The 16,383-nt window shown below is 33.2% G+C and overlaps 1 protein-coding gene across 1 annotated transcript in view; it reads left to right on the top strand.

Moving 5' to 3' along the window:
- The first annotated feature begins 1,089 nt into the window (after window positions 1-1,089).
- The window catches only part of LOC138330612 (collagen alpha-3(VI) chain-like), a 38,209-nt gene continuing 22,915 nt past the window's right edge, over window positions 1,090-16,383 (top strand). The window contains exons 1-17 of the mRNA XM_069278171.1: window positions 1,090-1,698; window positions 2,115-2,162; window positions 2,543-2,584; window positions 2,870-3,298; window positions 3,700-3,831; window positions 4,047-4,073; window positions 4,203-4,432; window positions 4,713-4,914; window positions 5,265-5,399; window positions 6,420-6,505; window positions 10,337-10,444; window positions 11,378-11,393; window positions 11,678-12,295; window positions 13,240-13,281; window positions 14,058-14,114; window positions 14,383-14,424; window positions 15,105-15,533. Of these exons, the coding sequence (XP_069134272.1) occupies window positions 1,092-1,698; window positions 2,115-2,162; window positions 2,543-2,584; window positions 2,870-3,298; window positions 3,700-3,831; window positions 4,047-4,073; window positions 4,203-4,432; window positions 4,713-4,914; window positions 5,265-5,399; window positions 6,420-6,505; window positions 10,337-10,444; window positions 11,378-11,393; window positions 11,678-12,295; window positions 13,240-13,281; window positions 14,058-14,114; window positions 14,383-14,424; window positions 15,105-15,533 (3,250 nt within the window). The 5' untranslated portion in view covers window positions 1,090-1,091. The remainder of the gene's footprint in view (window positions 1,699-2,114; window positions 2,163-2,542; window positions 2,585-2,869; window positions 3,299-3,699; window positions 3,832-4,046; window positions 4,074-4,202; window positions 4,433-4,712; window positions 4,915-5,264; window positions 5,400-6,419; window positions 6,506-10,336; window positions 10,445-11,377; window positions 11,394-11,677; window positions 12,296-13,239; window positions 13,282-14,057; window positions 14,115-14,382; window positions 14,425-15,104; window positions 15,534-16,383) is intronic.

Raw genomic sequence — 16,383 nt, 5'->3', positions numbered from 1 at the left:
TGTAGTCTTCTACTCACCTTCGGGTTCCTGGTAAGTTCTCACCTTTTTATATTAGTTGTATAATCGGTCTAACGCATTTGGGTTAAGTTCCATCCTAAAAATCAAGATATGTGCGATAGCCTAAATACACAATCATAAGTCAAAATTGTAACCATTTGATATGACCATTAATATCATCAGCTATATTTACGATATTATCTTGTTTACTTTTTTTCTTCGCTCTCTTCTCCCTAGTCCACTAAACCTGCCTATATTATTAGGTGTTTTTTTTTTAAATTGCCTGATATATATATTAGAAAATGATAAGTTATTAAGTGTTTATAGTACTTCTTTAATTACTTTCACCCTCCCACTCCTAAGAGCGTGCTATATTTGTCATTGAATTTAAAATTTGCCCATCGAGAAAAACTGTGAATGTTGCTTGGCGAGTAGTACATAGTCCATTATATCTGTAAATGCGATTCCTGTTGAACGTTCAGGGATTGAGACGACTAGTTTGTCGGTTATGAATAAGATATGAACGAGGATGGTGTGCTGCTCAGTGACATTGACTGTTTGTTTCAATAATTTGTGTTATCATAATTAACTCAGATTATGTGTGTCGTTGGTGGGATACAGAGCAATTATTACATAGAAACATCCACATAATTACGTAATTATTTCTTTGTTATTCAGGATCCTTCATGCAAAGCTACTTTCAAGTTTTGGTGGATCTCATTTAAAAATTATCTTTTAAAATGACAGAAATAAGAAGGAAAAAATAAAATGCATATATGCTTTAGAAAGATAAATGTACATTTTGTCTCTAATATTATGTTTTTTTGCATATTTGCTTTCAGATACCGACATATGATGGTAAGTAAACTTTCCCTTAGTACTTACTTATCCTATGTTTTTAAAAAATTCCAATTAGTTTATCATTTATAACATTACTAAGTATTTCATTTTCAGTATACAAAGAAATCAAAAATTCGAAACTTTAGCCTTTGTTGCAACATCGATAAATGAAAGACAAAAAGTCTTGTAAAAATAAGAAAATGATAATCTAAAATTCTGTTATGAAATTTCTTTATATATCAACAGGACTTGAGATGACAAGATGTAAACTCGACATAGCCTTCATCGTTGACTCCTCTAGTAGTATATGGATAAAAGATTTCGAGCGCCAAACCTCCTTCATACACGATGTTGTTGACTCGTTTGCCGCCGTGCCAGAGGATGTCCAGATTGCAGCGGTATCGTTCAGTAATCACGTCTTCGACGAATTCAAATTCAATGCCTTCAGCGACAGGGACTCTATTCTAAACGCTGTCAACAACATCAAATACAGCAAAGGTGACGCCACCAGAACATACCTGGCTATAGAACGCATGCGCACTGACCTTTTTGCGCCTGGTAATGGAGCACGAGACGATGCCGTACATGTTGCCGTTGTTCTGACCGATGGCGGGACCAATCCGGGATCTTATGACCAGTACTCAACGAGCCAGGGCAAGGCGAAGACACAGGAAGAAGCAGAACTAGCGAAACAGGCTGGGATCTATATGTTCGCTATCGGAATTGGAGGTGGTGTTGATGAAGCTGAACTCCGAGGAATCGCTTCGGATCCTGACGAGAAGTTCTTCTTCATTGTTGATACGTATGATAAACTAGATACCGCCCACATAAAGAGTCTCCTGGCCTGTCGTGCGTGTAGAGGTAAGTTTCCGGTCAAGTTGGTCATTGATACGGACAGTTTAGTAAATCATTAAGATATATTAATGATTGTTCTAACTCGGATAATCACATTAAAATAAAAATATTACACTTTATGTAATAAAACATGAAAGCCATACATAATTGCTTAAAAAATCAACCCATAAAAAGTAATATTCGAGTGAAAAGGATGTTTATATCTTTGATATATTGTGAAACTCGATTTCGTTAATATCTATATGTAATTTTGCATTTATTTGATTAGATTAACACATGCGTTGGTGTATCCAGTTTTCTGATTTTTGATTTTGTTTTGAAAAATAAGCTTGATGTATTGTTTGAAATGGCTTAGCTTCCATATCATCAAGTATTGTGTATGTCATAATCAGTATTTATTTCTTAAATCCGTTTCTCTTTAGCCCCGACTTTTGAGTTTACCACAACCAATGCTCGCCGGGCTGCAGATGGTAAGTCCATTGGTAACTTTCATTCTTGTTTGCATCAACTTTATTCCTAAAACGAAGATATTTTATACTTTAAAGTAAATAATATTTTATTATTCTAAAATTACTTTTAAAAAAACATGACTAGACGAAGAAAAAAAATATTGAAAACGAATATTAAGATACACCATTTTAAGTTTCTAACTTCAATATAATTGCCGACGGGTTGGTAATTAGAATTTATTCAAACTTACATTATGTACTTGGGATACATATTCAGAAATTTATTGAATTTATGCATGTATATTAAGCGAAGCACTGTTGGTATTACATGTTTTCCCCATATTTTCTATTTCAAGCGATTCACATTCCATTAAGTCTAATGTACTCTTTTGTACCTTTAGCTCGCTACACTCGCCAGGTTTCTGCTGAAAGCGCAAGAGAAGGTAAATTGTGAATGTATTTTATATATCGCTTATCTTTTGTATAAACCTTTTAAAATGCAGGTTAATTATACAGTTTTCAAGATTGATATTATTAGCATCTTTTTTCAAAAAATATTGGTATCGATCAAAAATTACCTTTTGTAAAGAAAAAAAAAGAAAAACATATTTTACTATTAAAACAGTAATTTTCAAGGCCTTATTTAAGGAAGCTGTAACACAGAATGCATAGTCTTATCTATTTTCATATCCATTGTGTATGTAACCGAGGAAAATTTTACTTTTTAGTTTGCCAAGGTGACCCAGCCGATATCATCTTCATCCTTGACGAAAGCACAAGTATCCAATCACAGGAAAACTTCAATAAAGAACTAGATTTTGTCCGGGATGTGTCCGACATGTTTGATATCGGACCGGATATGACGCATGTCAGCGTGATCACCTACAGTGATGAGAGTCAAATGCGTTTTACTCTGAGTAAATACACGGACAAAGCGAGTCTTGAGCACGCGATAAAGAACATCGACTGGTCTACCGGAAACACTTACACCAACAAGGCCCTTGACCTTTTGTTAGCTCAGAGTCTGTCCGAGGTCCGTGATGGGGTGTCCCATATTGGAATCGTTATTACCGACGGAAAGTCCACTGACTCGAAGAGTACAAAGCAATCAGCACAGAACGTTCTAGCAACCGGAAATATTGAGATGTTCGCTGTTGGTGAGGATTTTTTAATACTTTTTTCCTAAAAACCCTAGGGTCAATATCCAAATAATTCACTTTTGGTTAAGATTTCATTATAACGTTTGGCTTCTATTGAAGCGCAAACCGTGGTTATATTTTATGCAGTATTCAATATTATATAATTATAAAGAAAACTCAAAAGAAAAATAAAGTCACCCTTTGATATGAGATTGGTAAAGCTTCTGAATTGTATGTGTAGTAATTTAACTTCGCGAGGAAAAAAGCTCGGATATGTCCTTTTTGAAAGTCGCGGGTAACTAATTTTGCCGAAAGTAAGCTTTAATTCGCTAAATTGGCGAAATTTAAACCCCGTGCAGAAAGATAAATATACAGTAATGTCATAAGGATCAGTGTAAATTGTCTTTCTATTCTTAAAGGAATCGGCAATGCTTACAAACCCGAACTGGACATCATGGCGTCCAAGCCGTCCGAGGATTATGTGTTCCAGATTGATAATCTTGATGCCTTGGAGTCTCTAAAGAACAAATTCGCTTTCCGTATTTGTAAAGGTAAACGATTACTGAATTGTCTCTTTATTTGTTGTTTGTAACATTTTTTCTTTCCGGTAACTGTCCGGTTTGAATGTATAAAACATTTATTAATTGTTTTATAAGGTTGCTTGGTTTTCGAAAAACAATTTAAATGATTTATATACATAATATATAATCCTATACTTTTTTCCATTTAACTCTATCAATGTATTAATTTCCTTTCTCATTCTCAGAACAACCCGGATGCAGTTTGGCTGAAGGTGAGTTTCAGTATGCCAATACGTGTAACTTTTGATATCATCTTTCAAATCTTTAATTGCGAAATTCATAAATTAGTAGGTATAATCTAATTATGAAGAATAACCCTTATATAAATATGATCTTGGCAGGATGCAACCAGTACAAAGCCGACATTGTGGTGGTTTCGGATGCCTCTACAAGTATCGGTGATGAAAGCTTTGACAAGCAGAAGGGATTCATCTCAAGCATTGTGGAGAAATACAACATAGGCCCAGAGGGTGTACAGATCGGCATGATCTCTTACTCAGATGATGCTCACACCGACTTCAGTTTGAACACTTACTCCACAGAGGCTGAAATCATGACTGCTATTGAAAACGTACGTCAAAATATAACAAATTGGTTACACGATATATTGTAGATAACGCATGTAAAAGTCGTGAAAGTAGATCCATTATATGACTGCAGTGATCGTTATGTTTCCAAAAGATATATTCAGTTGTTAGATATATATTTCACAGTTTGTTCTTTATCAGTTTTTGTCACATTAGCCTTTTTTCAATATACTTAAATTGTTCCATTATGTTTCGTCTTTTTATCAATCATATACAATCTACTGTGTAATTAATTTATTTATTTATTATTTTACAATTTTGAAGGTAAGATATCTGACAGGAGTGACGTATACTGATAAGGCCATTGAAATGATGACGACTCAAGGATTCACTTCCGGATCAGGAGCACGTGACGGTGTTCCAAAAGTCGGCATTGTCATCACTGACGGTGTATCACGTGATCAAGCACGAACACAAGAAATGGCAAGGAACGCTAAGGCACAGGGCATCACTCTCTTTGCAATCGGTAATAAATTTGCAAAACTATCGCCAAGTAAGAAGTCTGTTTTGGATGTAAAGTTTTTGTTCGGTGAAAATTTGATGCAGACTCATTGCTTTTCATTACTTATGTGAAACCTTTACCATAGAGAACTGTATTAACGGTACTATCAGGAAGAGCAAACTAGCATATTGATTTATTTACATAGTATAATTGTTAACATCTTCCCATTATTTGATCCTTTCAAATTCGTATACCACCATATTGGCTTCAACAACGGATCATACATGATACATGATGATTATAAAAAACGTAAATAAAAAAGCTTATTTATAAGATTATTTTTACATGTTCCAACAATTGCTGTGTATCAACAGGTGTTGGCAGTAGCATTGACTTAGCCGAGCTCCAGGGGATAGCATCTGACCCCGCCCCTTATTTTACATTCATGGTGGACGACTTCGCCTCCTTGGTTGATCATGAAGACATTCTGATTAAGAAAACATGCGCAGGTACATAATGTTATCTTTCAAGAAACTCATTGTCATTGACAATTGTATTGGGTGTTTACCCACAGAAAACTTCTAGTATTATACCAATAGAGTAAAACAGAAAACTTCTAGTATTATACCAATAGAGTAAAACAGAAAACTTCTAGTATTATACCAATAGAGTAAAACAGAAAACTTCTAGTATTATACCAATAGAGTAAAACAGAAAACTTCTAGTATTATACCAATAGAGTAAAACAGAAAACTTCTAGTATTATACCAATAGAGTAAAACAGAAAACTTCTAGTATTATACCAATAGAGTAAAACAGAAAACTTCTAGTATTATACCAATAGAGTAAAACAGAAAACTTCTAGTATTATACCAATAGAGTAAAACAGAAAACTTCTAGTATTATACCAATAGTGTAAAACAGAAAACTTCTAGTATTATACCAATAGAGTAAAACAGAAAACTTCTAGTATTATACCAATAGTGTAAAACAGAAAACTTCTAGTATTATACCAATAGTGTAAAACAGAAAACTTCTAGTATTATACCAATAGTGTAAAACAGAAAACTTCTAGTATTATACCAATAGTGTAAAACAGAAAACTTCTAGTATTATACCAATAGTGTAAAACAGAAAACTTCTAGTATTATACCTATAGAGGATCTTACACTCGTGGCTATGTAAGAAATATATCAAAAGAGTTCAATAAATTTAATACTACGCAACCACCAGTGTAAGATTATATTTATCAATCACATAACTTGTATTAATGGAAATTTAGAAAAAAAAATCCCTTTAAAGTCGGTTCAATGTAAGAGAAATCATATTTGACGTTTCCGTCTACCGAGACAATCGTGCGACGTCATATTTTGATCATGATCGTTCATCATTGTTTCCATTATTAGAAGGAATACAGACCATATTTAGCTTTTATTTTTAAAACTATCCATCGAAAAGTAAAATGTTATTTATTGTTGTCTCTAAAATTATACAAGGAATATTAAAAGTATATTTTTATCTCGTTACAGGTCCATCACCTACGGTTCAGACTAAGAGAGGAATCCAATCTGAAATTGAGGATCTACGATCTCTGTTTCAAATGTTGGAAGCCAAAGCAAGGCGTTAAAATGATGTTTAGCTAATGTTCTCATCCTTTATGGACATGGCATTCTGTCTGTTGTTGTTTTATTTACTATGCATTTCATCTATGTTGTAACGAGTGTATTATAAACGAACATTAAGAAATTACAGTGTATATAATGCTCATGGACGTAAACACGACAACAAGCACTTATGAATGCCAATGAATATATACATCTGTTAATTTATTATTTTTTTGATATGCTTATCAATTACACGCAAATACTGCTGATATATTAAACAATACAGTGAATAAATATATGTTGCATTTAACAGTTTGTGTCTAGCGTTGTTTATTTTAACATTTAATTAAGTCGATTTTGTGAAAAGCATGTGTTGTTTGTTACAAAAAATTTGCTTGATCATTCATTGGCATGTATAACGTCCTCAAAACACTAGTATTTAAGAATGTTGAGAGATTCATATGTATACTATTCAATTAAATCTTTTTTTTGGAAATCGCTCATTTACGTGATCATTCACCATTATATGAATGTCCTATTCAATTATTATTGAAATTAATTTAACAATAATTTGGTGTCAAAACAGCAACCAAAATATGATGTTTAAACATGGAACGCAGAAATACCAGTATTATGTAAATCATTAACTGTCGCATTCGATAAGAATCCAGGAAATGAAGTCATCTTAAATTGTCGTTGAGTTTTAGGGCGTTTACACTCCGGATTTCACCACTTGTGTCCACTTTCTGAACTTGTTTCTATCTTTTAAATATTTTTGCTAATAAAACAGTCTTAATTCTATTTTGTACCCTTATCATGAAATGGTATTTATTGAGGAAATTAATAAAAAAAAATAATATCTAACAAAAGATGACCTCTTTTGGCATGTTTGTCCAGGTAGTTTTAATGGAAATGAATACGGATATTTCAGGCCCTTTTGGCCTTTTTAAAATCTTGGAAAAAGGTCATTCCATTCAAGAGGAACAACTAGTAGTACTTTCGATATGCAAAGCTTAAAGAAAATTTGGCTGTGGTCAGTTTCTATGGGATTTTTAACGTTAGTTTGAACATTACCTTACCCTTAACGGTATTTGCGCAATTCCGCAATGTTTCCATAGTAATGCACTTCCTGCCATGCGATTATTACTTCCCGGTACACTCTATTTTCAGCATTGGAATGGTTCTTAAAATAACTACTGGGTGTATAGACTCCCCATATATATTTGGTATATTACATGTACATATTCTGGTTTACTAAAATGTGCGATAGATATTGGAATATGTATTAATGTGTATGTCTTAAGATAGAAGTCATACTGCGATAAACATTAAAAATAGTCCATAAGAGATGTTACATTTTCAAATGTTTATATAAATACACGTCGTTTCATTATGCTATAAATACGGTAACAAGGTCAAATAATGTAATGTACATCTATATATATATAAGCATTAATGTCACTATTTTTAATTGCATCGTGGTATGAAAGAAAGTTTGTTTGCAAACTGTGTTAATCCCCTACGCGGATTCACAAAAAAAAGTTTGAAAACAAAACGTATTTCATAACACGATGAAGTTAAAAATAGTTACATCAATACTTTATTTTTAATTTTTCAGACTACTTGATAACATAAAATGCGTTAAAACGTACGATTCCATTGATTATCCAATGGGTTATTTTTTTCTAAATCAATACGCAACGTCGACGTCTGTATTGTGACGTCGGGTTCTCGCGGCCTTTTCAGAATTTTTCTACAGAGTAGTATGAAGAAAAAGAATCTGTCAATCAAAAAGTTGGATTTAGTATGAAAACAAATAAAAATTAATTCTATGTTCATATAAGTACATATATATGCCAAATCTTAAAAATCTTTTAGCAATTACGTGAACAAAGAAAATCTGGCTGCAGATACTGGGCTTTATGATATAGTCATGCCTGAAAATTGATGTTTGGAATGATTGCGAAAGACCTTGCCTTCTCGAATGGCTGTTCCAAATTTCAATATTAATTCTGAATAACACAGGATCTCATCAGCGAGACTCCTGAAAACTTCAGAACACCAAAACAATCCACAACTATATTTTAAAAGTTTGTAGATTTCTAGTGCACGGTAGTTATGGCGACTAGAAGAGCGATCATGGGAATCTATTTAAAGTCTCAAAAATGAAGTCTTTACACCAGAATTGTACGGGAAGTTATAAACTTATACCAATTCATGGTGTTCATATATATATGTAACATTTTGGACCTGCAGAGGAATAATGTCAATGACCTTTAATCGAATTCATTAACTTCCATTGGTTCAAGTTATATGTGCCAATAACTGGGAGAAAATTTGGCATTCTATATCTTTGGTAACCTATTGAAAACCATCAGGTTTGATGAATTAAGCTGTCGAAATCATTTAAATCTTGATCAATAAAATCATATGATGTCTAATAAATATTATTTACAACACAGAATGTTTATACTGTAAAATTCTAATTTCGTATGCCTTATATATGTTTTGACGGTAAAATACCCGAAGAAATCACTTCACAATTACTTAAAATACTGTAAAAATGGGAAATAAAATTATAGACCACAACCTGACTTCATGGGTTGAACTTATGTACCCGTTTCACTGCACTGTAGATTTAAATATGACGGTTTTTGATAGTACTGCCAAACTAATTTTTTATTGCTGGAAAATTGAGAATCTATGCATTGGGAGTATTGTAATTCTCAAAGTGTGGGTAATTTTTGGCGGTAAATAACATAACTCTTCTTGGAAAATAATTAAGGCACATATAACTTTTATAAGGTAAAATTGTAATTGTAATTAAGGGTATTCATTTATTTTATTTATTCTTTTACAACGTATGACTTTATATCTTTATTTATTTTTGGAGGGGATATGTTTTCAACACACGGTTTTATTTTAGTGCTTAGAACTTCATATATCATATTAAAATAATTTAATACATCTGTGGGTGAAACTGCACTGCAAGTAAGGTGATGGAATTGTACCTACAATCTAATCGAAATTAGAGTTCCTATATCGTTCTCCGTAATCCATCCATTTATCACTGGTCTCCATTGCGTTTGCGTAAAGGTAAGTAACGTTTGGAAAACACATATTGTATTATATTTACTCGCCTCTTCTTATTGTCTCTCTTCACACCGCTGAACTTTTGCCATTGACAAACGCATTCACTAAATTAACGTGATATAATGTTGTAATGGATACCCATTATTATTTTTTATTTGTATTGCGAATTATATCTAGAGACTGTGACCTCTCTTGGATTTGCCCTACATTCATACATGTATTCGTATTCTACTGAAACGATAGCCATGTGACTCTTCAATATCTACTACTACAACTGATTATGTTAGACATTTGAAATAATGAATAAAATTAAATATTCGTTTTGTAAAAGCTGACGTTGTTTATTCAACACAGTATCCGAACCAATGTATATTTTGTTATCATTAAATCCAAGCAAATACTGGACTATTCATACAATGCTTAAATATCCAGCGACTTACCAAAATACTTTTAATGTCATACAATAATTTACATAGTGACTCTAGACGCAATCGGCATTTAATAATTAATAAAACTAATTTTGCAAAATTAAGGTATAATGAGAGTTATCAATACATTTCAATATAACACACATAATTAAAGAAACTATTAACAAATATTGAACACAATAGGTGTTCAAACAATGTTTGGTATTTTGTATATCATTAACTTGTCAAGAGAAAATAACCCAATCACATAGATATATTTACAGAACAGGAAACAGGAAAACAAAAACTGATATTACGTTACATTAGGTAATTACTGGATAGCTATATAAAGGAATAGGAACAATTCTTTCTGTGGGAATAAACCGGGGAGAGCCAGCAATCAAGATGTGGGTCATTTACATCTCAATCGTATTGACGCTGGGATCATTGGTAAGTAGAAGACTTGAATGTGTAACTTACTTGATTTTCATATAAATCTTTTAACAGTTATTGTCATCTTTAAACATGTCATTTATCATAGATCACTCAAATTAACGTCATGCTTTTGTTTTTCATATAGTCCGTTTCTTAGCCACCTTAATTAGTTTTTTTTGAAAGTTAACATACGTGACATACATGTATCTAAATGTTTGGTCGAAATATTTTGATTTCCTTCTATCAATATGATATTCAGTTTACTCAAATTCCTTTAATTTAATTCCATGACCTTTAAGCTCAAAAAGTACAATTTATGTGAGCCGCCAAAACCTGATGAAATCAAAATAATGATATATTGAAGTATTTTAAAGTATTCTTGCCTAAACATGAGTATTGATAGAATGCCACAAACGAGAGTTGCCACAATTCGAGATCCTACAACGACGTGGGTAATGTACAATTTTCCGTCGATTAGTCGCACATCCGGTAATTACAGTATTGCAAGACGTTATCATTTGACGTGATTTTTGTGACATCACCGGAAGGTAGGACTTATCGACTGTAAATCGCACTCTACCCACGTCGTTTCACACGTATGATATAGAAATCTCTGTATCGTAAACTCTTCTTTGTATTTCTATATAATACATAGTACGTTAATTTCACGGGCGGACATTTTCGCATTTTCATCATTGATACTAATACGCGTGTAGATATATTCGCGAATTAGTGGATGTCTTACAGAAATAAGATAAACAGATTTTCACTATAACTCATTCTTTCATTTTTATTTGCATATTTTAAGATCACGGAAGTAAATCTGACCGCAATTATAGCGACAGTTAATAAACGTAACTATACAGTAACAATGGTGTTTTCCTCTGCATTTCGGTTGAAAGTTAATAGTTTGGTAATCATAATGTTTGTTGTAATTTTGAATTTCAGATTCAGCCGTCAGTCGGTAAGTTGACTTCAACTTTTATTTCCAAGCCTTGAACAATCAAGATGCTTAAGCTTGTTACTATGAATATTGGGCAAGTCATTTAAACCTTAAGTGTAAATTAACAAAACTATATCTATGTTTACATTTTAATGAATTTAAGTATATAATATTCTGAAAGAACTTGTCGGTGAAAGGATGGAAATATACATTAAAAGTATTGTACAAATATTCATATAGAGACAAAAACTTTCAAAGAACACAAAACATTGGATGAGTGATCGTATAAAATGTGTTTATTTCAGAGGAGGTCTCGCTGAAAGGATGTAAGCTAGACATAGCCTTTGTAGTTGATTCCTCAAGCTCGATCTATTCTCTGGACTTTGACAAACAGAAAGCCTTTCTTCATGATTTTATCAACATGTTTGAAACTGTTACTGATGACGTGCAGTTCGCTGCAGTCTCATTCAGCAATCACGTGTTCGATGAATTCAACTTCAATAGCTTTACGTCAAGAGAGGACATTTTGAATGCGGTGGATAATATACGGTACAGCGCTGGTGACGCTACAAGAACCTACCTTGCCATTGAACGGATGCGAAATGTAAGTTTTGGAGCCGGAAATGGCGCCCGCGAGGACGCTGTACATATCGGTGTTGTCCTTACCGATGGTTGCACTAACCCAGGTTCATATGATAGTTATACAAAACCTGCGGGGAAGAAAGCGACACAGCAACAGGCAACGATGGCCAAAAGCAACGGAATCCATATGTTTGCTATTGGCATTGGAGATAAATATGACATAGAAGAGATCCGTGGCATAGCTTCAGATCCGGACGAGAAGTTTGTCATCACTGTTGACAGTTACAGCCAGCTGGATACAGAACACATAAAGGAATTATTAGCTTGTAGAGTCTGTCGGGGTAAGCGTTTTGATCTTCTTAATCGTACATTTGCTAGGAGAAAATATTTTGTGAGTTTTACTTATCCCCGATAAGAATTGTTCGCGTTTGTTTTTCAATATTAACAGTATAGCTATATATGTTATTATTTATTCGCAGTCACATAATTAAGTTCGCGGAAATACAGCAAAATTCAACCACCGCAAATAAACGTAGTTATACAGTATATGCCGTTATTGTCATTTTACCACCAACAGTGAAATATCAAAATGTGTTGAATTTTGACGTTTGAAGACATAAATAAAGTAAATAGGTTGGTTTCTATCGCTTTTCAATTTTGCAATTTTGACAATACGCATTATATGGTTAATTCCCTGAGTATATCAGCGTTCTTTTTTTGTGCCTAAATGTACAGATTACAATGTCAAGTAATAAACTTATTACCTTACTGTCTTTATCAATTTAGCGTAAATTCTTCATTTAATTTTCACGAATAAAAGTTTAAATACAACCAACAAGTATAAACTAAAGAAATACTTCGTCTATAATACATTCGCTGGAGTATTGCATGTTGGCCTGGGTACATAACTGAATAAATACTTGCATATACCATCTACCATTCTCGATACCCCAGGGGATCGTATCACTTACGATCTCTACACCCCTGGACTATATCATAGTAAAACTGAAGGCAGCTCAGAGTAAAAAATATTAACCAATTACGGGACAGCAAAATTTGAAGACTTAATATTTGACTAAATTACCTGTTACGTTCTGTTGTACCCAAGTTTACTATGAGATAGTCCAGGGTGTAGAGATTTTAAGTGATCGGAAGCCCTGGAGTATCAAGGATGAAGATACTTCATCAAAACAAATATAAATTATTTAAGCTTGAATAAGGTATGTTACCACATGACGAATGTATGAAATAAAACAATAATATTTATATATTCGACTTTTTCTAGTATCCACTTTCGAGAGAAGGCTGGGCAAACGTTCGTTGTACGGTACGTATCACCGTCTTCATTGCCACTATGCTTATGTTTCTTCTCTTCAGCAAACTGAATTGTGTTAAAGCTAGCAATGCGAGATAAAAAGTATGAACTTGAGATTTTAAAATTATATTGAAGTATATTGTTATCAGAAATCGTTTCTGAGACTCCCCTATCCAAAGAAGTGAGTTTTTGTTGTTTTTTTTTTCCTTGGAAATCAATGCAATGTCTGATACCTATATAAGGGTTATCGTATAAACAATTGATGGAATTAATGAATATTCATTTTAATCTCAAATGCGTGTTTTTTAGTTTGCATTTTTAGCTTTAAGATAAAAGCGTAAGATGGATCTACAGTAAGTGTTAGGATATTCCAACATGTGACTGAGCAAATTAACGTCATTCCATGTAAATGCCAATTTATTACGTAGTTATTTTATAATTTTACATATCATTCAACGATCGGGCTTGAGGTTATAATATCAGCATTGGGTTTCATAGAGTCTGTAAACAAACTCGTTAATTGGTGTCCAAAATATCAATTAAATTAAATAATTTGTCTTTAAGTTTAACAATAAAAGATATTCAGTTGTAAGCAAACTTGTTAATTGCAATTCGTAAAATAAATTGTATTGAATCGCGTATCCATATTTGTTTATTGATTTAAAACAATAACAAAACTTCCGATAATGCTTTTGTGAAATTCTATTAATACACCACAATGACATTTGTTAATTGAAAAGTTTGATATAAAGAGTACAGGATGCACTTTTCTTATTCATTTTAATTAGCTTCACTATTTAACCATCACATGCACGAGACCCGAGCTAGTCAGCCATACACATACGGTAAGTGTTTATAGAACAGACCATTACAGTTGTCAACGTTACATTGTGTGTATATCCGTGGTTGGCCAACTATTCACATACTGCAAATATTGTAACATTGTATATTTGAAATAATTTACATGGAAAACGGACAAAAATAGTTGTTGAATAGAACCAATCAATAGCATAATGATGTATTGAAAAATACCCCCAAAATAAAAATAGAATACTTAGACAATAGTAAAGAATATGATGAATTAAACATCTGATTTGATGTTGATATTTCAAGGTAACCAAATGCAACAAGTTAGCAAATGCGAGGCGGAAAAGGGTTAGTATTTTTCACTATTTTTGTTATTTCATTGTAAACGACATGATAAATCAATATGAGTGTTGAAAGACCCACTACCTTTCCGAAACAACAATTAAAAGGTGTTTTTTTTAAACCAATGATAATGTAGGAAAATATATACACTGTATCGATGACGTAAGGTGAGGTTACAACACTTAACAAATACAAGATTTGCAGCGTAATCTCATGTAACCGGTGAAGATTCATTTTGTTGTTGCGCATTGATAGTCAACTAAAGTGCGGTAATTAAGACGACGGCGGGAAACATAATGCGACCCGCGTTATAAAAATTGACATTTATTTTAGTTCAGATGGTGAAGAGAAGTGTAGTATTAACGGTAAGCTGATGACTTTTGCAACTCTACAAACTATTCGGTATCGTTTTACATTCCCATTCTAAAAAAATGACTTTATTTGCGGAAAGGTAGTGGGCCTTTAATTAAGGTTATGCAACATGACGTATCTCAAAAACTGGGGTTATAACCTTTAATTTTAACGCATTTGAGTATTTACATTGCTCGTCTAGTTTAAGATTGCAATAGTAAGTAAACGTTCTATGAATAGTAAGTGCGTGGTAATGATCTAGTAACTTAATTTCCCCGCTGATTTTCCTCGAAAATAACATTGATTATGCCGTTAATATGGCGTTGTATTTACAGTTTGCCGAGGAAATCATGTTGATATAATTTTCATTCTTGATGAGTCAACAAGCATCGGGTCACCAGAAAACTTTAGGAAGGAACTTAATTTTGTCCGTGCTGTATCCGACAAGTTTGACATCGGACCGGATATGACGCATGTAAGCGTAATCACCTACAGTAACGACACTCAGCTGAGGTTCTCACTGAACAAGTACACGGACAAACCCAGCCTTGAGCACGCGATAGAGAACATCGACTGGACCACTGGATATACGTACACCAACAAGGCCCTGGATCTTCTCCTGACCCATAGCTTGTCCGAGGTCCGAGAGGGAATCCAACACATCGGAATCGTCATCACGGACGGGAAATCGACTAACTATGACAAGACAAGGGTGTCCGCCCACAATGTGTTGGCTACTGGTGAAATAGAAATGTTCTCTATCGGTACGTCGCTTTATATTTCATATTTCAAAACTTTTCATGTAATCATCATTCGAGGTTTTTCTTATTTGTACCTCTCATCATTATTATTTTGGCACAAATTCTTAATTCCTAGCAGGTTAAACTGCCCCTGTCACTAACTGTCCTTGTAGGAAATGCCATTTAAGAAAACCTATACAGTATACCTGTCTATAAAGACCACCCAATGGACCTAAAACTGTCTTTAGAGCCAAGTAGTCTTTCTACTTAATACTTATCAAATTGTGTAGAAACAATTAAGACGGTGGTCGTTACACAAAGGTGGTCACTTAGGCAGGTTTTACTGTATCGGCAAATCTTACATTATACTATATACAATTTAGTGTCCAATCAAAATTAATATTGTTTCATAAAAAATATTATAAAAGAAAATAAAAAAAGTGTTAAGTTTGCATTTTACCAACTGCAATATGAAATCACACATGGAATAATGACTTAACATACCATCAGAATGCCGACAAATCACAGAAAGATACTCCATGGCTGACGGATGGAACATGCTTTTTTTCTCAATTAAAAACAAGAGCAGGCGAATTAGTATTTTTCTTCAGTTACAAAAGTTTCTTACTTTACACCATTACCACTATTGGAAAGTTTGAGTTTCATATTTTACTTCAATATAAAAGTATAAGAAACAATTAATTGCACCCAAAAATATGCCGTGGCACTATGTCTTATATGGAATGAAGTATTGATTGCGCATGCACCAAAAGCAAACCAATATTTTTGTGTTAAAAGACACATATATACACGATTAAACATCAGTTATTGTTCAAATGATGAGTATCGTTTATGATCTGTCGACGGTGGAGCA

Source organism: Argopecten irradians, chromosome 9 (assembly GCF_041381155.1).
Source record: "Argopecten irradians isolate NY chromosome 9, Ai_NY, whole genome shotgun sequence".
Taxonomy (NCBI): Eukaryota; Metazoa; Mollusca; class Bivalvia; order Pectinida; family Pectinidae; genus Argopecten; species Argopecten irradians.
The sequence above is the reverse complement of the archived record's forward strand: the minus strand, read 5'-3'. Positions and strand labels throughout refer to the sequence as shown.